The sequence below is a fragment of the Panonychus citri genome, unplaced genomic scaffold (assembly GCF_014898815.1).
Source record: "Panonychus citri isolate SS breed McGregor unplaced genomic scaffold, ASM1489881v1 Contig00135, whole genome shotgun sequence".
Lineage (NCBI taxonomy): Eukaryota > Metazoa > Arthropoda > Arachnida > Trombidiformes > Tetranychidae > Panonychus > Panonychus citri.
The window spans coordinates 221,655-246,304 of record NW_026515540.1 but is presented as its reverse complement, the minus strand read 5'-3'; the positions used below and the strand labels follow the sequence as shown (position 1 = coordinate 246,304).

Here is a 24,650-nt window from a genome sequence, read left to right as displayed (position 1 = left end):
GAATTTGTGAAGAAAAATAATAACCAAGGACAAAGTGATGTTCGGGTTTGTTTTCCTCGATTTGTCCTTTCTCACTTTCGACTGAAGGAGTTTTTTTGGTATAAAAAGAGAGAGAAAAATTAGAATCGATACAATTTGAGTTCGAGATTCAAACAACAAACAACAAACTACAATTAACAAAGTTTACAAACTTTCTTGCTAAAACATTCACCTAGTTTTCTAATTTTTAAAGTGATCAAATCAAATTCATCAAAATGAACAAACAATTGGTAAATATTATTTAAGTTAACTGATCGATTTTTTTGTCTTTCAAAATTTCAACTGGATTATTTTCTCTTATTGTACTAATATTTTTCTATTTCTTTTCGTCTTTTTAGTTATTCTTCATTTTTGTTTCATCTCTTGTTCTCTGTGTTTCGTTGGTTCGAGCTGAAGAAGAAGAAGAGTTCGAAGATTCTTTCGACGGTCAACAAAGAGAAAGAAGAGATATCTCAGCTGATTTAGAAGGAGCCGAATCAGCGGTTGGTGGTGCTGGAGGTGCAGGTCTTGCTGCTTTTAAGAAAGGTGCTGGTGGTGGCGGAGCTGCTGGATACAAAGCTGGTGGAGCTGGAAAAGCTGGTTATGCTGCTGGAGCCAAGGGTGCTAAAGGTGGTGCTGCTTATGGAGCCGCTGGAGCCGCTGGTGGTTCCAAGGGAGCTGCTGCCAAGGGTGGATTCGCTTCTGGAGCTTTTGGTAAAAAGTATGGAAAGAAAGGAGGATTCGCTAAAGCCGGTGGAGCAGGTTACAATAAGAAAGTCGGTCTTGTCAAGAAATTCGGAATGAGCCAAGGATTCAAATTCGGTAAAGCCGCTGGTTATGGTGCTGCTGGAGGTGCTGTCGGAGGTAAAGCCGCTAAGGGAGGCTATGCTGGAGCAGCAGGAGCAGCTGGATACAAAGGAGGCAAAGTTGGTGGTGCTAAAGGTTATGCCGCTGGAGCTAAAGGTGCAGCTGGAGGTAAAGCAGGAGCTGCTGGAGCTGGTGGATTTAAGAAGGCCGCTGGTGCTGCAGGAGCCGCTGGAGTTAAAGGCGTTGGCGGAGGAGCTGGTTATGGATTCGGTCGATAAACTTTATCAACTCTCTCTTCTCATGTTACTCATAACTCAAAGCCAAAGTATTCGTATCCAAAAACTACTATGAAAACAAAAACGTACCAACGTTACTCTTTTGATTATCCAAAGCTATTTTCGTAACAATTTAATCATTTAATTACTAAAAACTCAAAAATAGGCTTCGCCAAAACCAAATAATCACAAATCAATTTCGATTGACTCCACCAAATTAACTTTTTGCCACAATCAGAATTAGTCTTCCCTTTCTGTTCAAAACTGTCAAAAAATTCAATTCCAAAACTTTGCCAATCAATTTAAACCCAAACCCCAAATCGATAACCGACCCAATCATAACCTCTACCTCTCCGATCATGTGATTAACCTAATTAGAAGTCACTTCAAGCAAATGGTTAAGTCGAAGCTCAAGTAAAAAAAGTTTCAAAAGTTTTTCTGTGATCAATAAAAAATTCACAAACTTAATCCATCAAATTGTTTGCATTTATTTTCAATTTTGGTGAAAAAAAATGTAAATAAACTACTTGATGATGAACCATATTGTTTAATTGTGAACTTTACAGTTTTGCAATGAAGAAGCAATAATCAAGGATTAGAGTAATTGACTGAGTAATTGTGATTATAACCTTCATGGTTGTTTGAAAATGAATAATAATTATATTGAAAATTGATCAACAAAGTGAAAGTTAATTAAGAGACTTTTTCAAATGAGATCCTGTTTCCTTCAAGACTTGGTCACTAATACCTGAAAATATGAGAAGATACAAAGAGAATTAGTTAGAAATTGATTAAATTAGAATCAAGAAGAATTAATTAAAGGATAATTAATTGCTAACTTACTGTTATCGACTTTTGGAAATCTTTCATTGCGATTGACGAATGTCTTTCGATTATTGACATTTGATCTGTCGTAAGGTTTTCGCCCAATTTTCTTAACGCCAACAAAATTTCACATCTTTTTTCATCGAAATCATTTCGAGGCAATTTACCGGTTTCGAATTGCCTTTCAAGCTAAATTGTTGGGAAAAGAGTAGAAGATATTTAAATTAAATTGCATATAAACATTGAACTAATTATCTCTTCACCTCTGATAATTTGATTCTCAATTGATCGGGTTGTTTACGAGCAAACATTCTGATGACTTCGGGTGTTTTGAAAGCACTACTGATTGCTGCTTGAATAGCCTGAGGGAAAATGAGTGTTACAGAAAAAATTAGTTGACCAATCAAAGGGTTAAACTGATTAATTAAGTAGCAATACCAATTGATATGCTCCCAGTTGGTCAACTAAGGTGATGTTTCCAGAGACAATATCGTTGAGGTAATCATTGAATTCTTTTAATTGTTCCAGTGTTTGACTTCGAGTCTCTTCGTATTCCTCATCATCGAGTTCTTCCCTGTGAGCATTGAGAAAAACCTCCAATCAATTAAAATTACCAACTAATTGTTAGAAATTAAACTTACCGACATTCCTCCAGATCAGACAATTGAGTGATTAACCTTTCCAATTGCTCTTCCAAATTAGCTTTTAGTTTATCCGTTTCATGGGCTCCTCTTGATGTCGATGTCATGATGAGTTGAGATAAAACTTTCAAATAATCAAATGATTCAATCTAATCAACCAGAAAAATTAAATTAAGGAAAAAATCACATTACAAAATTAGAAAAACAAAGTAAATGAATCTCTATCTCTTTCAAAGGCACAACACGAGTTCAGGAGTAAATTCAAACACAAATCATAGTAAGTCTTTCACAATCTGATTGAATTGATTAAATTATCACCTCAAAGAGTAATAATAATAACAATTAATCATTAATCATTCAATCAAATGAATACCAATTGATCACAATCACAATGACTAACCTTTAATGTTTTCATTATTTCAACGTCACATCAAAATCAATTAGAATGTTAATAGTAAACACTAACCTGATCAATTTGGTGAACGAATGAATTCAATCAATCAGCCAAATCAAATCAAAAATGGAAACTAAATTAAAAGTAATTCTAAATTAGTAAACAAAATTATCAACAAAATCGGTTTTTAGAAAATAGTTTTCATCAATTCCGATAGGCGACTCTGTTGTCTGTTTACTTTTTGTTCTTTTGAAAAATTAACTCTGATTCTGTGACAGTGCAATCTAATTAATCTTATCAATTAATTAGAGTTATTAATAAATACTTTTAATCATTCAATTCGTGCAATTATGTTAATTTAGTGTATTATTGTTTCAACCGATTGATAACAATTTTATTGGCTTTTGTTAATCCTCAGTGATGATGATGTTTTCTTACTTTACTAACCTTGATTTGATCTTGTCCGTTTAACATTTTTCTTAATAATCTCAATCTAATTTAATTTTCTCGATGTTAATCAATACCCAATTGAGAATTTAATTGTTCTCCTACTAGTTGATTCATCATGAACTTGACTCGAAATTTTCTTTCACCAAGAAATTTCTGCTTCTTCTCTTTACCAACCAAGCGAACATTTTGTTTACTGGTTGATAATGTAAAGAAAAGTGATGGTAAGAATTTACATTTTTTTTCTATCTCTCTCATTGTCACTTGATTGTTCTAATTGATTTTCTTATTCCTTTTTCCTTTGTTTTCTTTTCCAGATAATTTCCTGAGTATCTATGAACGGAAGGTTAAAAACAAAGAGATTGAACATGATGAATATCAATATAAAGTAGCTCAAACTTTTCAAGAAATTGATGAGCAACTTAGAGGTTACAAGCTGGTTAAACCAAGTTTAATGTCTAAGGTGAGTTTTTTTGATCCACTTCTTATTTGGAACAATTAACTGATCATCTTACCTCACTCTTTCTCTTTCACACTCAGATATTTAAACAAGAGATTAGATCTAATCGTAAAGTTAAAGGCCTTTATCTGTATGGGTCAGTTGGATGTGGGAAAACCATGTTAATGGATCTGTTTTATCAAACTTGTCACGTTGATGATTATCACAAGAAAAGGATTCACTTTCATTCATTCATGTTGGATGTTCATGCAAGTACGTTAGAGTTGATTGTTGATTCTGATTTGATGAGAGGCAAAGAGATGATCTGATATCTTATTAATCGTTGTTGTTTTCTTTAGGAATTCACGAGCAAAAAAAGAGGACTAGTGCATCTTCATCACGAAAAGCTTTAAGTTACAATCCAATTCCACCTGTTGCTGAATCTCTGGTCCAAGAGTCATGGTTACTCTGTTTGGATGAATTCCAGGTTACCGATATTGGAGATGCGATGATTTTGAAACATCTTTTCATTGAACTTTTCTCTAGAGGAGTAATTCTTGTGGCAACATCTAATCGACCTCCCGATGGTTGGTGAGTCAAATGGAGTCACAGAAAATCAGAACTAATTAACTAACTTTTTTCTTCTCATTGATTTATTTACAATTTTAGATTTGTACAAAAATGGACTACAAAGAAGTGCTTTCCTTCCGTTTATACCTTTGCTTAAAGAACATTGCCAATCGATGGCCTTAGACTCTGGAATTGATTATCGTCAAAAGTCACTTCCATCGAAGCAAAACATTTATCTACTGTAAGAATTTACCTCAGCAATTAACTCAAAATTCGTTAATTAATAATCTAATTTTTCATTTCAAATTGATTTGATAAACAGGAAAGATGAAGAAAAAGCCGATAACGAATTGGATCGATTGTTCAAAATATTCGCAAGCCGAGAAACCGACACAGTTCGGCCAAGAACCATCGTAATCATGGGACGGAATGTGACATTTAATAAAACCTGTGGTCGGGTTTTGGACTCTACTTTTTCAGAACTTTGTGATAGGGTTCGTATTTAATTTGGAAAACATCACTTGACAAAAATTCTCACAATTCTGTTTTGACCTTTTTCTTTTCCAGCCTCTTGGTGCCGTTGATTATCTGACACTCAGTCAATTATTTCACACTGTTATTATCCGAGATATACCTCAGTTAAATTTGAAATTAAAAACGCAGGCGAGAAGATTCATCACTTTGATCGATACCTTTTACGATAATAAAGTAATTAAATTTTCTATTATGAACCAATTATGTATTAATTGAATCTCTTTTATTCTTACACAGGTGAGATGTCTTTTCTCATCGATAGTTCCAGTTAAAGAACTGTTCATGGTTAATAGTACAAGCGACGATATAAGTGATGATCAAAGAGCACTAATGGATGATTTAGGAATAAAATTTTCTCAGGTCAAAGATTCGACTGATCTTTTTAGTGGACAAGAAGAAATGTTTGCCTTCGATCGAACTTTGTCAAGAATCATGGAGATGCAAACTCTAGACTACTGGAATTTAAGAGAAATATTTTAAATTAGTTCTCTTTAAATTCCCCTGAACGAGAACAGTAATTTAGCTACAGTTTAATTGTGCTAAGCAATAAATGTATTTACAGATTCTCGTTTGAATAAACATTTTTCGTAGATCTGAACCAAGATTTTTTGTAATGTTATCATTTCCTTTTGTTTCCATTTGTTTTTTCCTTAAATCATAATAAGGTTGTGATTATTGATTGAGATCATTTTATTTACTATTAATTGAAAAAGCTTTTTCTAACCAATAAGAAGTTAAATTGTATGTGAACATATTTGAGCTCAGATTAGTGATCAATTTAAGTGTCAGCTTGACATTGAGGAAAGAGACTTGAAATTTTATTCAGTTAGGAAATAAGAACTGATAGATCACCATGACAAACTCATGGATGTGCATCGATAGATCATGAAATTTTTTAGCTGTGATTTGAATTTTTAATTAACAAGCAAATTTTGTGAAAACAAGACCGACAGAAAATCGGTTTTACCAATAAGATAATTGGAAAAGATATCTCATTAATCTCATTAATTAAGACTCCGAACTGAAAGATCTGCGGGAAATTGGAAGAAATTAAGATCTCAGACCGACCGTTAATTGGATTTTCATGTACGTTACATCGAAATTGCGACGAAAATAGTTTGTTTTCCGAAGTTTGTCCTTTCTCACTTTGGACTGAAGGAGGTTTTTGGTATAAAAAGAGTGAGAAAAATTAGAATCGATACAATTTGAGTTCGAGATTCAAACAACAAACAACAAACTACAATTAACAAAGTTTACAAATTTTCTTAATAAAACATTCACCTAGTTTTCTAATTATTAAAGTGATCAAATCTAATTCATCAAAATGAACAAACAATTGGTAAATATTATTTTAGTTTATTTTCTTTAGTTGTTAATTTGTTTTGTGTTTAGAAACATCAATTGGATTATTTTCTCTTATTGTATTATTAATATTTTTCTATTTCTTTTCGTCTTTTTAGTTTTTCTTCATTTTCGTTTCATCTCTTGTTCTTTGTGTTTCGTTGGTTCGAGCTGAGGAAGAAGAAGAGTTCGAAGATTCGTTCGATGGTCAACAAGAAGAGGCTATTTTAGAAAGAGAAAGACGAGATATCTCAGCTGATTTAGAAGGAGCCGAATCAGCGGTTGGAGGTGCTGGAGGTGCAGGTCTTGCCGCTTTTAAGAAAGGTGCTGGTGGTGGCGGAGCTGCTGGATACCAAGCAGGTAAAGCTGGAAAAGCTGGTTATGCTGCTGGAGCCAAGGGTGCTAAAGGTGGTGCTGCTTATGGAGCCGCTGGAGCTGCTGGTGGGGCTAAAGGAGCCTCTAAAAAAGGTGGATTCGCTTCTGGAGCTTTTGGTAAAAAGTATGGAAAGAAAGGAGGATTCGCTAAAGCCGGTGGTGCTGGATACAATAAGAAAATGGGTCTTGTCAAGACATTCGGAATGAGCCAAGGATTCAAATTCGGTAAAGCCGCTGGTTATGGTGCTGCTGGAGGTGCTGTCGGAGGTAAAGCCGCTAAGGGAGGCTATGCTGGAGCCGCAGGAGCAGCTGGATACAAGGGAGGTAAAACTGGTGGTGCTAAAGGCTATGCCGGTGGAGCTAAAGGTGCAGCTGGTGGTAAAGCTGGAGTTGCTGGAGCTGGTGGGTTCAAGAAAGCCGCTGGTGCTGCAGGAGCTGCTGGAGTTACCGCTGCAGGTGGCAAAGGTGGTTATGGATTCGGTCGATAAGGTTCCCTTCATTTTTTCAACTTTCCCATTCTCTAAGTCACAACTATTGTAATAAAAAATTTCTCGAAAATTTAAAAACAAAATAAATTGTTACTTTTACTATTTAACTATCAATATTTTTTATTTATTTTATTTATAATTCTAATCAATCGCTCAAATTATCCAATAGATGCGCAAATACTTCTCTTGAACCAGACATTCAGCAACAGGAACATACTCTTCCTCTCATCAAATCAGAATTTACAATCAACTCTAACGTACTTGCATGAACATCCAACATGAATGAATGAAAGTGAATCCTTTTCTTGTAACTTAAACCAGACCGTTATTGTTGTTTTCTTTAGGAATTCACGAGCAAAAAAAGCGGACTAGTGCATCTTCATCTCGAAAAGCTTTAAGTTACAATCCAATTCCACCTGTTGCTGAATCTCTGATATTGGAGATGCGATGATTTTGAAACATCTTTTCATTGAACTTTCCCTCTTAGACAACCTATTCGAACTGTTTTAAGCAAAAAAAAATTTTTGATCTCCAATAAAATCCGTTGATGATTATCACAAGAAAAGGATTTATAGTGATTAATTCACTCGATATTCAGAGTAATCATTTCAGCTTCCAAACAGATAGAAAAAATCGATTGATTAGGTAGACCAGATTCACTTGGATTCATTGGTGGATCAAACAGGTTGATGGCGATCAAAGTCAAGAAGCGAACTTGACTTTGTGGATGTCGTAAATTGTCTTGAAGATGATTGAAAAATAAATTCTCGAAAAACTCTCGATTAAAAACATCTTTAGAATCGATAGAGTCATCATATTGATAGAAGAATACAAATCCTTGCAAAATAATCGGATTTCCTGGAAATCTCCTGAAATAAAATGGAAATCAAGATTAGAAGTTAAATTGTAATTGAAAAAAAGCAAAAAAACTTACTCGAAAAGGAGAGTAAAGAAATCATTTTTAAATTCGGTAAACAATTCAGATGCACGAAGTAAACTCAATGCGTAAATCGATTCACTCAAGATCGTTTTCCTTTGAATTGGTTCCTTGAAAGGTCATATTGACCTTTCATAACCTTAGAAAAGGTTAACATAACCTTCACTATGGTTAGTAACATCCAGTGACCTAAACAATCGATTCACTCAAGATCGTCACAAACCCTCGGTCAGTGGATCTCCTTTCGTTGATCTGTGTAACCAGGCTCGATACATCGATGTTGGCGATCGGGGTCAAGGCAATGATGAAGGGCTCCAGAATCTTTTGTTCAACACAATCAAAAAGTTTAGCAGGCATCTTAAGTAATTATGATTAACACTGACAATTTACTCTTTTTTTAATGCATTTATATATTTTTCTTTTTTCTTCCCCTTAGTCTCTCTCCAAATTGGATATCTCAACTAAATTCCACTGGATGTTACTAACCATAGTGAAGGTTATGTTAACCTTTTCTAAGGTTACAAAAGGTCAATATGACCTTTCAAGGAACCAATTCAAAGGAAAACGATCTTGAGTGAATCGATTTACGCATTGAGTTTACTTCGTGCATCTGAATTGTTTACCGAATTTAAAAATGATTTCTTTACTCTCCTTTTCGAGTAAGTTTTTTTGCTTTTTTTCAATTACAATTTAACTTCTAATCTTAAAGGGAGAGATTAGGTCTATGTTTCCGGACATTCCACCACTCTGCGAACAGCCGTGTGGTGCCGCACTGCTCGACGTTGGCTAGTGGTACCGGACCGCGCTATCTTGCGCTTTTGCCGGCGGACCTTACTAGTCGTCTGTGACGGTACTATTTTTTCTTTAATTGTTACTCAATCTTTCATTTTTACAAGTAAGTAAATGTCTCGGGTATGTCACTAGCTCCCCCCAGAGCCGATTCTCCCCCCGTCTTACCCCTTCTAGGTGTCACCACCTAGGGAGGCTGACTCCCTCGCAGGAGCCATTTCAGCTGACGGGTGCTGCCCTCTCTTTCTCATTGGGTCATCCTCGACTAATGCATCACCGGGTCTCGAACTCACAACCTCGATTAACGAGGACAGTGGCTTCAACCCTCTGCGCCAGAGAGAGAGAGAGAGTATGTTCCTGTTGCTGAATGTCTGGTTCAAGAGAAGTATTTTTATTTTGTTTTTAAATTTTCGAGAAATTTTTTATTACAATAGTTGTGACTTAGAGAATGGGAAAGTTGAAAAAATGAAGGGAACCTTATCGACCGAATCCATAACCACCTTTGCCACCTGCAGCGGTAACTCCAGCAGCTCCTGCAGCACCAGCGGCTTTCTTGAACCCACCAGCTCCAGCAACTCCAGCTTTACCACCAGCTGCACCTTTAGCTCCACCGGCATAGCCTTTAGCACCACCAGTTTTACCTCCCTTGTATCCAGCTGCTCCTGCGGCTCCAGCATAGCCTCCCTTAGCGGCTTTACCTCCGACAGCACCTCCAGCAGCACCATAACCAGCGGCTTTACCGAATTTGAATCCTTGGCTCATTCCGAATGTCTTGACAAGACCCATTTTCTTATTGTATCCAGCACCACCGGCTTTAGCGAATGTTGAATTGGTTCCTTGAAAGGTCATATTGACCTTTTGTAACCTTAGAAAAGGTTAACATAACCTTCACTATGGCTAGTAACATCCAGTGGAATTTAGTTGAGATATCCAATTTGGAGAGAGACTAAGGGGAAGAAAAAAGAAAAATATATAAATGCATTAAAAAAAGAGTAAATTGTCAGTGTTAATCATAATTACTTAAGATGCCTGCTAAACTTTTTGATTGTGTTGAACAAAAGATTCTGGAGCCCTTCATCATTGCCTTGACCCCGATCGCCAACATCGATGTATCGAGCCTGGTTACACAGATCAACGAAAGGAGATCCACTGACCGAGGGTTTGTGACGATCTTGAGTGAATCGATTGTTTAGGTCACTGGATGTTACTAACCATAGTGAAGGTTATGTTAACCTTTTCTAAGGTTATGAAAGGTCAATATGACCTTTCAAGGAACCAATTCAAAGGAAAACGATCTTGAGTGAATCGATTTGCATTGAGTTTACTTCGTGCATCTGAATTGTTTACCGAATTTAAAAATGATTTCTTTACTCTCCTTTTCGAGTAAGTTTTTTTGCTTTTTTTCAATTACAATTTAACTTCTAATCTTGATTTCCATTTTATTTCAGGAAATCCGATTATTTTGCAAGGATTTGTATTCTTCTATCAATATGATGACTCTATCGATTCTAAAGATGTTTTTAATCGAGAGTTTTTCGAGAATTTATTTTTCAATCATCTTCAAGACAATTTACGACATCCACAAAGTCAAGTTCGCTTCTTGACTTTGATCGCCATCAACCTGTTTGATCCACCAATGAATCCAAGTGAATCTGTCTACCTAATCAATCGATTTTTCTATCTGTTTGGAAGCTGAAATGATTACTCTGAATATCAGTGAATTAATCACTATAAATCCTTTCTTGTGATAATCATCAACGGATTTTATTGGAGATCAAAATTTTTTTTGCTTAAAACAGTTCGAATAGGTTGTCTAAGAGGAAAGTTCAATGAAAAGATGTTTCAAAATCATCGCATCTCAATATCAGAGATTCAGCAACAGGTGGAATTGGATTGTAACTTAAAGCTTTTCGAGATGAAGATGCACTAGTCCGCTTTTTTGCTCGTGAATTCCTAGAAAACAACAATAACGGTCTGGTTTAAGTTACAAGAAAAGGATTCACTTTCATTCATTCATGTTGGATGTTCATGCAAGTACGTTAGAGTTGATTGTAAATTCTGATTTGATGAGAGGAAGAGTATGTTCCTGTTGCTGAATGTCTGGTTCAAGAGAAGTATTTGCGCATCTATTGGATAATTTGAGCGATTGATTAGAATTATAAATAAAATAAATAAAAAATATTGATAGTTAAATAGTAAAAGTAACAATTTATTTTGTTTTTAAATTTTCGAGAAATTTTTTATTACAATAGTTGTGACTTAGAGAATGGGAAAGTTGAAAAATGAAGGAACCTTATCGACCGAATCCATAACCACCACCTGCAGCGGTAACTCCAGCAGCTCCTGCAGCACCAGCTTTCTTGAACCCACCAGCTCCACAACTCCAGCTTTACCACCAGCTGCACCTTTAGCTCCACCGGCATAGCCTTTAGCACCACCAGTTTTACCTCCCTTGTATCCAGCTGCTCCTGCGGCTCCAGCATAGCCTCCCTTAGCGGCTTTACCTCCGACAGCACCTCCAGCAGCACCATAACCAGCTTTACCGAATTTGAATCCTCTCATTCCGAATGTCTTGACAAGACCCATTTTCTTATTGTATCCAGCACCACCGGCTTTAGCGAATCCTCCTTTCTTTCCATACTTTTTACCAAAAGCTCCAGAAGCGAATCCACCCTTTTTAGAGGCTCCTTTAGCCCCACCAGCAGCTCCAGCGGCTCCATAAGCAGCACCACCTTTAGCACCCTTGGCTCCAGCAGCATAACCAGCTTTTCCAGCTTTACCTGCTTGGTATCCAGCAGCTCCGCCACCACCAGCACCTTTCTTAAAAGCAGCAAGACCAGCACCTCCAGCACCACCAGCTGCAGATTCGGCTCCTTCTAAATCGGCTGAGATATCTCTTCTTTCTCTTTGTTGACCATCGAACGAATCTTTGAACTCTTCTTCTTCCTCAGCTCGAACCAACGAAACACAAAGAACAAGAGATGAAACAAAATGAATAAAAGACGAAAATAGAAAAATAATAATACAATAAGAAAATAATCCAATTGATGTTTCTAAACACAAAACAAATTAACAACTAAAGAAAATAAACTAAAATAATATTTACCAATTGTTTGTTCATTTTGATGAATTAGATTTGATCACTTTAATAATTAGAAAACTAGGTGAATGTTTTATTAAGAAAATTTGTAAACTTTGTTAATTGTAGTTAGTTTGTTGTTTGTTGTTTGAATCTCGAACTCAAATTGTATCGATTCTAATTTTTCTCTCTCTTTTTATACCAAAAAAACTCCTTCAGTCCAAAGTGAGAAAGGACAAACAGAGGGAGAAAAACCCATTTGATTCATTTACTTCTGTTAATTGTTGTAAGTTTCGATACAAATGGTTGAATCGACAGGACGTTTGCATATCATTAATTGTCAAATGAATTGTTGCAAATCACTTTAAATTTATGCTGTTATACAGCCATTGACTTTGAGTTTGCAACCGCTTTTAATATACTTGCGCAGTTACTGATAATTAGTCACAGATAAATCTAATCGGATGCCCATTTGAAAAGATAACACCAGTTGATTGAGAGGACATTGATTATTATCTTTGGGTTAACTTATTGATCATTAATCTCTCATTGATTATCATTATCGTCGTGAGTAAATTAAAAGTGGTTGCAAACTCAAAGTCGATGGCTGTATATTGAAGATTCCAAATACAGATAACTTTGCTTCTAATTTATTTAAGGAAAATCTAGAGTTCGATTGAAATAATTTCACTCCAAATAATTTTGAATAAGAAAACCGATATAAAGATGCATTCGGATTATAAGTTAATTATAATTCTTTCACATTACCAGATAGAGTAAAGGTCAGCCTTTAATTTTCGATTTTAAAAAATTTGCATCAAAATCTAAATTAATCAAAACTCCGCCATACATTTTGAACTTAACAATTAAGCCCGTAAAAGTTTAATTCAACTTATAATGATACAAATTTTTCTTAATTACAATTTTTATAATAGCATCAGAATTCTCGTAGCTTTTTCTATCATTCATGTCAATTTAAATGATTAAAGTTCACTGGTTGACGAATAATCAACAATTAAAATTATGTGTCAATTTTCAACTTATTGATCTGTTTGCCGAAAACGTAGATTATTCCTCTGGGCCTAAATTAAAGCTTTCTAACTTTGACTCTACATGATTTCAATCATTTCATGATGAAATATTTTTAAATACAAAATCTTCAGAAAGCATATAACAGCTTAGAAACTACGAAGCTGGGAAATTGATTGTAACTATCCGGACATCTCTCGAAAGTCAATTGTTATAACAATTTACATTAAACCCGAATCTGAACCCGAGTACGATTATGACTTAGAACTAAATATTAATAGAAACTAAATGAATTAATCAGAAGAGTTTTAATATGAAAACTGTTGAGTAAAAATCTCATTTGACCTCCTACATCCTACTGTAAATTTCCATAGTCCCAAATAAATCGATCGATTTATTAATAACCGAAACAATGCCAGAATTTTTCTTTTTGATTTTGGTGAAAGTGTTCTGGCGTATCGAAGGTCAGTCACTTAAGAACTTTTCGAATGAAACAATACAAATGATTCATATTTAGAATCATAAATAAGAGTGTCTCTTGGTTGATCTGAGGTTATACAGTCAAATAATTTTGACTGAATTACATATTAGAAGTTGATAAACATAGTCGCATCGAATATACGAAAACATTTTTTTGGTACGAAAATAAAATTATATTGACACCAATTGATTATTTATTAAAATGAGAATTTAATTCGAGTTAACAACTTTAAGTAGAATCAATGTTTATTAGAAGAATTTGAAAGTTTTGCTGTTAATTGTGACGGTTTTGGAATGGGAAAGGAACTTGAGTTTATCTTTTAATACATATCCTGGAATTCAGCTTGTCGTAGTAAGGGAACTTGTTGGTGGTGATTGAAGTGAGTTAGTCTGTATGTAGTTTCATGGATGTGGACGGAACTATTTTGAGGGGTTTTTGTCATTTGACTGACTTAATTAATAAAAAATAGATTAGATTTATCAAGGAGTTTAAATTTTTGTTTCCTTGGTCTTCATATGCAAAAAATTGGATAATTGAGAAAAGTATTACAAAAGACTGTGAAATTTGGCTAAGATTAGCGACCGAACCCAGAACCACCTTTACCACTTGTTGCTTTATACCCAGAAGCTCCTGTGGCACCAGCGGCTTTCTTGAATCCACCAGCTCCAGCAACTCCAGCTTTACCTCCAGTAGCATCAGCAGCTCCAGCAGCGAAACCGTTTTTACCACCAAATTTTCCTCCTTTGTGTCCAACTGCTCCTGAGGCTCCAGCATAGCCTCCCTTAGCGGCTTTACCTCCGACAGCACCTCCAGCAGCACCATAACCAGCAGCTTTACCGAATTTGAATCCTTGGCTCATTCCGAATGTCTTGACAAGACCCATTTTCTTATTGTATCCAGCACCACAGTCCTCCTTTCTTTCCATACTTTTACCAAAAGCTCCAGAAGCGAATCCACCCTTTTAGAGGCTCCTTTAGCCCCTGCAGCTCCAGCGGCTCCATAAGCAGCACCACCTTTAGCACCCTTGGCTCCAGCAGCATAACCAGCTTTTCCAGCTTTACCTGCTTGGTATCCAGCAGCTCCGCCACCACCAGCACCTTTCTTAAAAGCGGCAAGACCTGCACTCCTGCACCACCAGCTGCAGATTCGGCTCCTTCTAAATCGGATATCTCTTTCTCTCTTAGCTTCTTCTTGTTGACCATCGAACGAATCTTTGAACTCTTCTTCTTCCTCAGCTCGAACCAATGAAACACAAAGAACAAGAGATGAAACAAAAATGAAGAATAACTAAAAAGACGAAAAGAAATAGAAAAATATTAATAATACAATAAGAGAAAATAATCCAATTGATGTTTCTAAACACAAAACAAATTAACAACTAAAGAAAATAAACTAAAATAATATTTACCAATTGTTTGTTCATTCTGATGAATTTGAGTTTATCACTTTAAAAATTAGAAAACTTTTTTGTTTGTTCAATGTTTGTTGTTTGAATCTCGAACTCAAATTGTATCGATTCTAATTTTTCTCACTCTTTTTATACCAAGAAAACTCCCTCAGTCGAAAGATAGGAAGGAAAAATCGAGGAAATCGAACAAGTTCTCTATGTAAGTTCGATGTAAATAATGAAAATCGTATTACCGGTTGCTTAGTCTTTGTGGTTACAGTTTTCTTTTTAATTTTACTTGGATCTTTGTTGGTCTTAATCTATCAGATTTATTGATATCTTTTCCTTATCAAAATTATCGCAAAATTATGGTATATTAATTTTGGTAAAACCAATTTTCTGTCGGTCTTGTTTTCCAACAAAATTGTCCTGCTCATAATTAATATTTAAAAATTCAAATTACAGACACAAAATTTCATGATCAGTCGATTTCTGTTCAAGAGCTCGTCATGTGAAGCCAAGTTTCTAACGGAATCAAAGTTGTTGCTCATTTCCTCATCACACAATAATTACGATTCACGTTTTTTGAAGCAAACATTGAAGAAAATCTGAACCGCTACAAGAATATCAAAACCACCATTTCAGCTTTTTAAATTCTGCACCAACATAAAATAGAATCAATGTTGTAGGTGTCAAGGGTCAAAAGTTATAATTTTTTCTAATTTTCTCTTTCTTTTTACTTTTGCTTCTTTCCACATCCTAAATTGTATTAGTTCAGTTATATTTAAATAAATGGATCGCGATTAGTCCCGAGTGTCGAAAATGATCTGAAGCTTATTTCTGAGACTTTCCTAGTATGGTTCATCAGCAGGGATCGAGTACTTTTTCAATTTGATCAACAGTTTTACTAGAATGAGATGATCTTCGAGGGTTATTATCTGTTAAACGTTGTTATATTAATAGCTTTGGTTGAATGACGAAATCTACTGATCAGACCAGAAAAAGATAAAAACATTCAGACTTTATATTTTTGGTACTACAAATACACAAAGTCTCAACTCTTAACTAAAGAGTCTAATTTTTTTCTTGATTTAATTTTTCTGGTTGATTAGATTGAATCATTTGATTATTTGAAAGTTTTATCTCAACTCATCATGACATCGACATCAAGAGAAGCCCATGAAACGGATAAACTAAAAGCTAATTAGGAAGAGTAATTGGAAAGGTTACTCACTCAATTGTCTGATCTGGAGGAATGTCGGTAAGTTTAATTTATAACAAATAATTTAGTAATTTAAATATCTTCTACTCTTTCCCCAACATTTTAGCTTGAAAGGCAATTCGAAACCGGTAATTTGCTTCGAAATGATTTCGATGAAAAAAGATGTGAAATTTTGTTGGCGGTAAGAAAATTGGGCGAAAACCTTACGACAGATCAAATGTCAATAATCGAAAGACATTCGTCAATCGCAATGAAAGATTTTCAAAAAGTCGATAACAGTAAGTTACCAATTAATTATCTTAGTTAATTCTTCTTGATTCTAATTTAATCAATTTCTAACTAATTATATTTGTATCTTCTCATATTGTGAATAATATTGCAGATTAACGGATTAACACAGGATATTTGATTGATGAATATGGTTAACTTATTAAGTTTAAATTAATAAATGGTGAGATTACTTTTCAATAGACAGAACATTATATTCTTGGTTTCATATTAAACGTTGACAATTCCAAAGTGGACAATTCAAGTCTCTACAATTGGATTAACCCTGTTAATTTTTTCACTTCCCGGAAACACTGGATTGCTTTTAGAAAGATTGATGATCAATATTATAATCTTGACTCTAAATTAGACAATCCGGAAATAGTTGGACAGGTAATCAAAGTTTGACTGTTGTTTCTCTGAGTAACTCGAATGAACTTTAACAATTTTTTTTTATTCTCAATTTGATTTCCAGGAAGATGATATGATTAAACTACTGAGGAAAATGTTGGCTCAAGGTGATTGTCAACTTTTGGTGGTACAGAAAAAATCAGATCAACTAATGAGTGACTTATGATCTTCCTTTGATCCAACAGATTGGTATTTTCCTTGGATGAAACTAATCTTCTTGCCTATTGTAAGAAAGACAAGTGAATATTGAAACTTTCATTTAGATTTAATTATTTGGACAATTAACGTTCCTCATTTCATATTTCCAGTAATTTCAGGTGATTTGAATTAGTCCAGATTAACTTTAAATTTGCTTCACTTTCAACATATTACAAGTTTTTTCTGCTGAAATTTTATGAATTTTACATTTTTATCTTTGATAGTTTTGGTGGAATCAATATACTGGTAAAACCAATATTTGAAATGATTCAATTGTGAATAATATTGCAGATTAACGGATTAACACAGGATATTTGATTGATGAATATGGTTAACTTATTAAGTTTAAATTAATAAATGGTGAGATTACTTTTCGATAGACAGTTGGAAATGAAAACAGAATTTTATTGGTTGGAAGCGATTCGCTTTTGGTGATGATGATTTTACAGCTAAAGAAATTAAACAATTAACTTTTTTGAATTAATTTACAAATGATGAAGATTTTGATAAACTTTTATATTGCGACAGTTTGAGCTGCTAGTACAAATACTGTACTTAGAAATTGATTCACGAAAAAAAGAAACAGGTTATCTACCGAATCCATAACCAACTCCTCCACCGATTCCTTTAACTCCAGCTGCTCCTGCAACACCAGCGGCTTTCTTAAATCCACTTGTCCTCCTGCTCCAGCCTTGGCTCAGCAGGCCTGAGTTCAACAGCGACCTTACCACCACCGACTTTTCCTCCTTGTACCCAGCCATCCTGAAGCGCCAGCGTAACCTCCTTTGGGCTTTACTCCGACAGCACCTCCAGCACCATAACCAGCAGCTCCGAATTTGAATCCTTGGCTCAGATTTCTTAACAAGCCCGTATTTCTTGTTATCCAGCACCACCGGCTTTGAATCCTCCTTTCTTTCCATACTTTTTGCAAAAGCTCCAGAAGCGAATCCACCCTTTTAGGGCTCCTTTAGCCTGGCAGCTCCAGCGGCTCCATAAGCAGCACCACCTTGCTGGCTCCAGCAGCTTGCTCCACCAGCTTGGTATCAGCAGCTCCGCCACCACCAGCACCTTTCTTGAAAGCAGACCAGCACCTCCACACCACCAACCGCTGATTCGGCTCCTTCTAAATCAGCTGAGATATCTCTTCTTTCTCTTTGTTGACCATCGAAAGAATCTTCGAACTCTTCTTCTTCTTCAGCTCGAACCAACGAATTACAAAGAACAATAGATGAAACGAAAATGAAGAATAACTAGAAAGACGAAAAGAGATGAAATATTAGAGAAAATAATCCAATTGAAATTTCCAAACTGAAAACAAATTATCAATTAAAGAAAATAAACTTAAATAATATTTACCAATTGTTTGTTCATTTTGATGAATTCGATTTTGTCGATTGAAATCTAAACGCAGAAACCACTTTTTAGTTCGAAACAAAAGTTTTAGAAAGAACTTAGTTAATAGTTTTTAGTTTGATGTTTGTTGTTTGAATCTCGAACTCAATTTGTATCTATTTCAATTTTTCTCTCTCTTTTTATACCAACAAAACTCCTTCAGTCTAAAGTGAGAAAGGACAAATCGAGGGAAACGAACCCAATCATACATTTTATCCTTGGTGAATTCTGGTTAATAGTATTTTCACAGATTATTGTCTGATTACATTAAACGAAAAAAACAACAGTGAATTTCGATGACTTGATATTCATTTTTGTATTAATTAAATGCGTGATTAGGTTTGCGGCGATTGCAACATTGAGATATGAACTCTTATTGAGCTCTGGGATTTCCTTGATGATAATAAATCACTAAGCCGATTCATCCTTCAGTCTCCAGTTTCTGACTGTACTTCCAAAAACCGATAGTAGGTCCGACTTTGGACGAAGAGTTCGTTGACAATATAAATACAGAAACGAAAAAGTTTCAAAGCAAAGTGATTACAAGCTTGAAACAATAAACAACAATCAACTTTCTTTGTGTTTTTCCTTCGTAAGAATTTTCAAGCAATCAAATTAAACAAAATGAACAAACAGGTGGTAAGCTTATTGATTGTGTATTGATAATTTGTTTTGTGTTTAGAAATTTAAATTGAAATATTTTTCTAATCGCGGATATTTTTCTTTTTTGTGTCTTTCTAGTTATTCTTCATTTTCGTTTCATCTCTTGTTCTTTGTGTTTCGTTGGTTCGAGCTGAAGAAGAAGAAGAGTTTGAAGATTCGTTCGATGGTCAACAAGAAGAAGCTATTTTAGAGAGAGAAAGACGAGATATCTCAGCCGATTTAGAAGGAGCCGAATCAGCGGTTGGTGGTGCTGGAGGTGCTGGTCTTGCTGAAAGGTGCTGCTGGTGGTGGGCTGCTGGATATCAAGCTGGAGCTGGTAACTGGTTATGCTGCTGGAGCTAAAGGTGCTAAGGTGGTGCTGCATGGAGCCGCTGGGCTGCTGGTGGCTAAGGCTCTAAAGGGTGGATTCTTTGATAAAGTGGAAAGAAGGATCGCTAAAGCCGTGGATACAACAAAATACTGAAGAAATTCGAGGTAAAGCCAGATTGGTCGAAAAAGCTCGCTGGTGCTGCTGGGTGCTGTCGAGGCAAAGCTGCCAAAGGGTTGCTGGCCCAACGCTAAAGGCGGGAGAAAGAATCGATGCTAATAATTCACCGCTGGAACAGGCTAACAGGCAGGCGTTTAAGAAAGCCGCTGGTGTTGGAAGCAACTGGAGTTAAGGATCGGCGGAGAGTTGATTATAATTCGATAGTAAATATCACCAACTCTCAATAATCCATTTTTTCATCTTACTCTTAATCAAAAGCCAAAGAAACCACATTCAAAACCTCTATCACAATGAACTACAAAACAGCGTAATATTGTAAATTTTTTGAATATTTAAACTGTAATGTATTGATATTCATTTAATTACTTAACAAAAATTAAAAAATTTCTCCATGAAAACTATTAATAGATGACTTCTAATCAACTAATGCTGCTTGAATAGCCTGAGGGAAAATGAGTGTTACTTCGGGTGTTTTAATCAGTTAAACTGCTTAATTAAGTAGCACTACCATACAATTTAACCCTTTGATTGGTCAACTAATTTTTTCTGTAACACTCATTTTGCCTCAGGCTATTCAAGCAGCAATCAGTAGTGCTTTTAAAACTTTCGATATTAAAAATTTTCGACAATTTGATTAAATTAATGGTTTTCTAATTCTTCTCGATTCTAGTTCAATCTGCCATTGGGATTATTATTAAAAAGTTTTACCCAGAAAAGTAGATTGTTGAAACTTGATTTTGTGAAAGTTTTTTGTAACGATTTCTCATAAAGGCAAAACTTTGGTGGAAATGAATAAAATTGATTAGAAGTCATCTATTAATAGTTTTCATGGAGAAATTTTTTAATTTTTGTTAAGTAATTAAATGAATATCAATACATTACAGTTTAAATATTCAAAAAATTTACAATATTACGCTGTTTTGTAGTTCATTGTGATAGATTTTGAATGTTCTGGCTTTGATAAATAAATGAAAAAAATGGTTATGAAGTTGGTGATAGGTTTATCTACCGAATCATAACCAACTCCGCGATTCCTTAACTCAGCCGCTCCTGCAACACCAGCGGCTTTATCACTGGCCTCCTGCTCCACTCCTTGGCTCAGCAGCCTGAAGTTCAGCAGCGAAGCCACACCGACTTTACCTCCCTTGTATCCAGCTGCTCCTGAAGCTCCAGCATAACCTCCTTTGGCAGCTTTGCCTCCGACAGCACCTCCAGCAGCACCATAACCAGCGGCTTTACCGAATTTGAATCCTTGGCTCATTCCAAATTTCTTAACAAGCCCGTATTTCTTGTTGTATCCAGCACCACCGGCTTTAGCGAATCCTCCTTTCTTTCCATACTTTTTACCAAAAGCTCCAGAAGCGAATCCACCCTTTTTAGAGGCTCCTTTAGCCCCACCAGCAGCTCCAGCGGCTCCATAAGCAGCACCACCTTTAGCACCTTTAGCTCCAGCAGCATAACCAGCCTTACCAGCTCCACCAGCTTGATATCCAGCAGCTCCGCCACCACCAGCACCTTTCTTGAAAGCAGCAAGACCAGCACCTCCTGCACCACCAGCTGCAGATTCGGCTCCTTCTAAATCAGCTGAGATATCTCGTCTTTCTCTCTCTAAAATAGCTTCTTCTTCTTGTTGACCATCGAACGAATCTTCAAACTCTTCTTCTTCTTCAGCTCGAACCAACGAAACACAAAGAACAAGAGATGAAACGAAAATGAAGAAAAACTAGAAAGACACAAAAAAGAAAAATATCCGCGATTAGAAAAATATTCAATTTAAATTTCTAAACACAAAACAAATTATCAATAAGCTTACCACTTGTTTGTTCATTTTGTTTAATTTGATTGCTTGAAAATTCTTACGAAGGAAAAACACAAAAGTTGATTGTTGTTTATTGTTTCAAGCTTGTAATCACTTTGCTTTGAAACTTTTTCGTTTCTGTATTTATATTGTCAACGAACTCTTCGTCCAAAGTCCGACCTACTATCGGTTTTTGGAAGTACAGTCAGAAACTGGAGACTGAAGGATGAATCGGCTTAGTGATTTATTATCATCAAGGAAATCCCAGAGCTCAATAAGAGTTCATATCTCAATGTTGCAATCATATAAACCTAATCACGCATTTAATTAATGAAATCAAATAGTATTCGTTAGAATCTAATTTGATTAATTCTATAATAATAGATGAAATTGAGTTCGAGATTCAAACAACAAACATCAAACTAAAAACTATTAACTAAGTTCTTTCTAAAACTTTTGTTTCGAACTAAAAAGTGGTTTCTGCGTTTAGATTTCAATCGACAAAATCGAATTCATCAAAATGAACAAACAATTGGTAAATATTATTTAAGTTTATTTTCTTTAATTGATAATTTGTTTTCAGTTTGGAAATTTCAATTGGATTATTTTCTCTAATATTTCATCTCTTTTCGTCTTTCTAGTTATTCTTCATTTTCGTTTCATCTATTGTTCTTTGTAATTCGTTGGTTCGAGCTGAAGAAGAAGAAGAGTTCGAAGATTCTTTCGATGGTCAACAAAGAGAAAGAAGAGATATCTCAGCTGATTTAGAAGGAGCCGAATCAGCGGTTGGTGGTGCTGGAGGTGCTGGTCTTGCTGCTTTCAAGAAAGGTGCTGGTGGTGGCGGAGCTGCTGGATATCAAGCTGGTGGAGCTGGTAAGGCTGGTTATGCTGCTGGAGCTAAAGGTGCTAAAGGTGGTGCTGCTTATGGAGCCGCTGGAGCTGCTGGTGGGGCTAAAGGAGCCTCTAAAAAGGGTGGATTCGCTTCTGGAGCTTTTGGTAAAAAGTATGGAAAGAAAGGAGGATTCGCTAAAGCCGGTGGTGCTGGATACAACAAGAAATACGGGCTTGTTAAGAAATTTGGAATGAGCCAAGGATTCAAATTCGGTAAAGCCGCTGGTTATGGTGCTGCTGGAGGTGCTGTCGGAGGTAAAGCTGCCAAAGGAGGTTACGCTGGCGCTTCAGGAGCGGCTGGGTACAAGGGAGGAAAAGTCGGTGGTGGTAAAGGCTTCGCCGCTGGAACTTCAGGCTCTGCTGGAGCCAAGGCTGGAGCAGGAGGAGCAAGTGGATTTAAGAAAGCCGCTGGTGTTGCAGGAGCAGCTGGAGTTAAAGGAATCGGTGGAGGAGTTGGTTATGGATTCGGTAGATAACCTGTTTCTTTTTTTCGTGAATCAATTTCTAAGTACAGTATTTGTACTAGCAGCTCAAACTGTCGCAATATAAAAGTTTATCAAAATCTTCATCATTTGTAAATTAATTCAAAAAAGTTAATTGTTTAATTTCTTTAGCTGTAAAATCATCATCACCGAAAGCGAATCGCTTCCAACCAATAAAATTCTGTTTTCAACTGTCTATTGAAAAGTAATCTCACCATTTATTAATTTAAAACTTAATAAGTTAACCATATTCATCAATCAAATATCCTGTGTTAATCCGTTCATCTCCAATATGAGCCACAAGTGAATCATTTTCATATATTGATTCCACCAAAACTATCAAAGATAAAAATGTAAAATTCATAAAATTTCAGCAGAAAAAACTTGTAATATGTTGAAAGTGAAGCAAATTTAAAGTTAATCTTGGACTAATTCAAATCACTCTCGAAATTACTGGAAATATGAAAATGAGGAACGTTAATTGTCCAGTCAATAATTAAATCTAAATGAAAGTTTCAATATTCACTTGTCTTTCTTACAATAGGCAAGAAGATTAGTTTCTATCCAAGGAAAAATACTCAATCTCTTGGATCAAAGTTGAAGATCATAAGTCACTCATTAGTTGATCTGATTTTTTCTGTACCACCAAAAGTTGACAATCACCTTGAGCCAACATTTTCTTCAGTAGTTTAATCATATCATCTTCCTGGAAATCAAATTGAGAATTAAAAAAAATGTTAAAGTTCATTCGATTTACTCAGAGAAACAACAGTCAAACTTTGATTACCTGTCCAACTATTTCCGGATTGTCTAATTTAGAGTCAAGATTATAATATTGATCATCAATCTTTCTAAAAGCAATCCAGTGTTTCCGGGAAGTGAAAAAATTAACAGGGTTAATCCAATTGTAGAGACTTGAATTGTCCACTTTGGAATTGTCAACGTTTAATATGAAACCAAGAATATGATTAAACTGGAGACAATCAGGATCTCTAACAAGAAGATATTAAAGAAAATCTATCATCAATTAACATCATCATAAGCCACAACAGAAAATCAATATATGTAAATAGAGTTAATTTACTTTCTTTGATCAAACCAAATCGTTTCGAAACCTTTTGATTGTAGAGCAGTTATTAGTACATTCACATCATAATTACCAAGACCAAAAAGCGATCGATGTGGATTTAAGATTTGCCTTTCAGGAGATAATCTTGGAAAGAAAAGGAAATGGAAACAAATCCGATCAGTAAGTATAACAAAATAGTCTGACAATTAAAAGAAATCAACTTTACCTTCCGAAAATTAAACTTACCTTAAGCAAATTGAATCTAAATCTTGTTGATTAAAATAATTTCCTTGGAGTAGATTATTTATTGAATGAAGAGCACACAATTGTTTCCGCTGTTTCTCATGGTAAATGGTTACCATTTTCAATAAAGGACAGTTGAGAATTGAAATCACATTAGAAACTAATCAGAAAAGAATAAAAAAAGTTAATCATTTAGACAATTAAAACGTAACAATTAATAAAAAAACATTTGTTTCTCTTCAACTTTAAGAAAATCAAATGTAAACAAAAGGAAAAAAAATTTGAAATGGAATAGAAATTGACCACCAGATGGCAGCACAATTCGAGTAAAGAGTTAATTTAATTTTAATTTTTTCTTTCATCAAGTTAATCATTAAGCGAATAATTATCTTAACCTGTAACATTTTCAATAGAATTCAATCAATTTATCGAAAATCACGAACCAATTAAATCAAATTTTCTGCAAAGGAAATCACAAGCCATCTGATTACTTGATCGTTACAATTAGCTCTCAACAATTAACTTTGAAATCAAGAGCAATTGAATAAGATGCTCAAGATTAATTAATTGTGCGACCAAAAATCATGTCCAGTCTAATTGTCAAGAAAATCGTAGCAAATCCCAATGAATATTCAAAATAAGATTGTCAAGTATGAATAAAGAATCAAGTT

The 24,650-nt window shown here is 35.2% G+C and overlaps 9 protein-coding genes and 1 pseudogene across 9 annotated transcripts in view; 4 read left to right on the top strand and 6 right to left on the bottom strand.

The window, feature by feature from the left end:
- Positions 1-24,186, bottom strand: part of LOC128391677 (AH receptor-interacting protein-like) — a 32,710-nt gene extending 8,524 nt beyond the window's left edge. Inside the window, exon 1 of the mRNA XM_053351621.1 lies at positions 24,175-24,186. The gene's annotated coding sequence lies outside the window, so the exon portion shown is untranslated. The remainder of the gene's footprint in view (positions 1-24,174) is intronic.
- On the top strand, positions 112-1,568 carry LOC128391688 (uncharacterized). The gene is made up of 2 exons (XM_053351632.1): positions 112-269; positions 378-1,568. The coding sequence occupies exons 1-2, from the start codon at positions 255-257 to the stop codon at positions 1,101-1,103; spliced, it is 741 nt and encodes a 246-aa protein (XP_053207607.1). The 5' UTR covers positions 112-254; the 3' UTR covers positions 1,104-1,568.
- Positions 1,628-2,996, bottom strand: LOC128391695 (protein LZIC-like). The gene is made up of 6 exons (XM_053351636.1): positions 2,967-2,996; positions 2,567-2,715; positions 2,364-2,499; positions 2,189-2,287; positions 1,944-2,114; positions 1,628-1,848 (listed from the first exon to the last, which is right to left on the bottom strand). Exons 1-6 carry the CDS (start codon positions 2,979-2,981, stop codon positions 1,828-1,830), a joined length of 591 nt encoding a protein of 196 aa, XP_053207611.1. The 5' UTR covers positions 2,982-2,996; the 3' UTR covers positions 1,628-1,827.
- Positions 3,347-5,548, top strand: LOC128391673 (AFG1-like ATPase). The gene is made up of 8 exons (XM_053351607.1): positions 3,347-3,631; positions 3,725-3,870; positions 3,948-4,119; positions 4,206-4,433; positions 4,516-4,657; positions 4,739-4,910; positions 4,984-5,124; positions 5,188-5,548. The coding sequence occupies exons 1-8, from the start codon at positions 3,526-3,528 to the stop codon at positions 5,428-5,430; spliced, it is 1,350 nt and encodes a 449-aa protein (XP_053207582.1). The 5' UTR covers positions 3,347-3,525; the 3' UTR covers positions 5,431-5,548.
- LOC128391680 (uncharacterized) lies at positions 6,135-7,261 on the top strand. The gene is made up of 2 exons (XM_053351625.1): positions 6,135-6,289; positions 6,411-7,261. Exons 1-2 carry the CDS (start codon positions 6,275-6,277, stop codon positions 7,152-7,154), a joined length of 759 nt encoding a protein of 252 aa, XP_053207600.1. The 5' UTR covers positions 6,135-6,274; the 3' UTR covers positions 7,155-7,261.
- Positions 8,882-11,871, bottom strand: LOC128391952 (uncharacterized PE-PGRS family protein PE_PGRS3-like; the record flags this gene model as incomplete). The annotated part of the gene is made up of 2 exons (XM_053351917.1): positions 8,882-9,590; positions 11,247-11,871. Coding segments are annotated over 2 exons (858 nt in total), but the record flags the coding sequence as incomplete, so codon positions are not given.
- Positions 13,659-18,862, bottom strand: LOC128391693 (uncharacterized; annotated as a pseudogene).
- On the bottom strand, positions 20,407-21,324 carry LOC128391951 (uncharacterized PE-PGRS family protein PE_PGRS10-like). Its single transcript, XM_053351916.1, has 2 exons — positions 21,310-21,324; positions 20,407-21,219 (listed from the first exon to the last, which is right to left on the bottom strand). The coding sequence occupies exons 1-2, from the start codon at positions 21,322-21,324 to the stop codon at positions 20,407-20,409; spliced, it is 828 nt and encodes a 275-aa protein (XP_053207891.1).
- LOC128391690 (uncharacterized) lies at positions 21,691-22,942 on the top strand. Its single transcript, XM_053351634.1, has 2 exons — positions 21,691-21,829; positions 21,936-22,942. The coding sequence occupies exons 1-2, from the start codon at positions 21,815-21,817 to the stop codon at positions 22,659-22,661; spliced, it is 741 nt and encodes a 246-aa protein (XP_053207609.1). The 5' UTR covers positions 21,691-21,814; the 3' UTR covers positions 22,662-22,942.
- Positions 23,214-24,232, bottom strand: LOC128391696 (josephin-2-like). Its single transcript, XM_053351637.1, has 4 exons — positions 23,983-24,232; positions 23,752-23,880; positions 23,455-23,659; positions 23,214-23,373 (listed from the first exon to the last, which is right to left on the bottom strand). Exons 1-4 carry the CDS (start codon positions 24,096-24,098, stop codon positions 23,272-23,274), a joined length of 552 nt encoding a protein of 183 aa, XP_053207612.1. The 5' UTR covers positions 24,099-24,232; the 3' UTR covers positions 23,214-23,271.
- Between the last annotated feature and the right edge of the window lie 418 nt (positions 24,233-24,650).

Coding starts and splice junctions, on each gene's coding strand:
- LOC128391695 (XM_053351636.1), bottom strand. Junction 2,115..2,188: donor TGAGAATCAAATTATCAGAG/GTGAAGAGATAA, acceptor CCAACAATTTAG/CTTGAAAGGCAATTCGAAAC. Junction 1,849..1,943: donor ATTTCCAAAAGTCGATAACA/GTAAGTTAGCAA, acceptor TCATATTTTCAG/GTATTAGTGACCAAGTCTTG.
- LOC128391673 (XM_053351607.1), top strand. CDS start 3,526: ATGAACTTGACTCGAAATTTTCTTTCACCAAGAAATTTCTGCTTCTTC. Junction 3,632..3,724: donor TAATGTAAAGAAAAGTGATG/GTAAGAATTTAC, acceptor TTTCTTTTCCAG/ATAATTTCCTGAGTATCTAT. Junction 4,911..4,983: donor TTTCAGAACTTTGTGATAGG/GTTCGTATTTAA, acceptor TTTCTTTTCCAG/CCTCTTGGTGCCGTTGATTA.
- LOC128391696 (XM_053351637.1), bottom strand. CDS start 24,098: ATGGTAACCATTTACCATGAGAAACAGCGGAAACAATTGTGTGCTCTT. Junction 23,881..23,982: donor TTAGATTCAATTTGCTTAAG/GTAAGTTTAATT, acceptor TTTCTTTCCAAG/ATTATCTCCTGAAAGGCAAA. Junction 23,660..23,751: donor ATTTGGTTTGATCAAAGAAA/GTAAATTAACTC, acceptor TCTTCTTGTTAG/AGATCCTGATTGTCTCCAGT.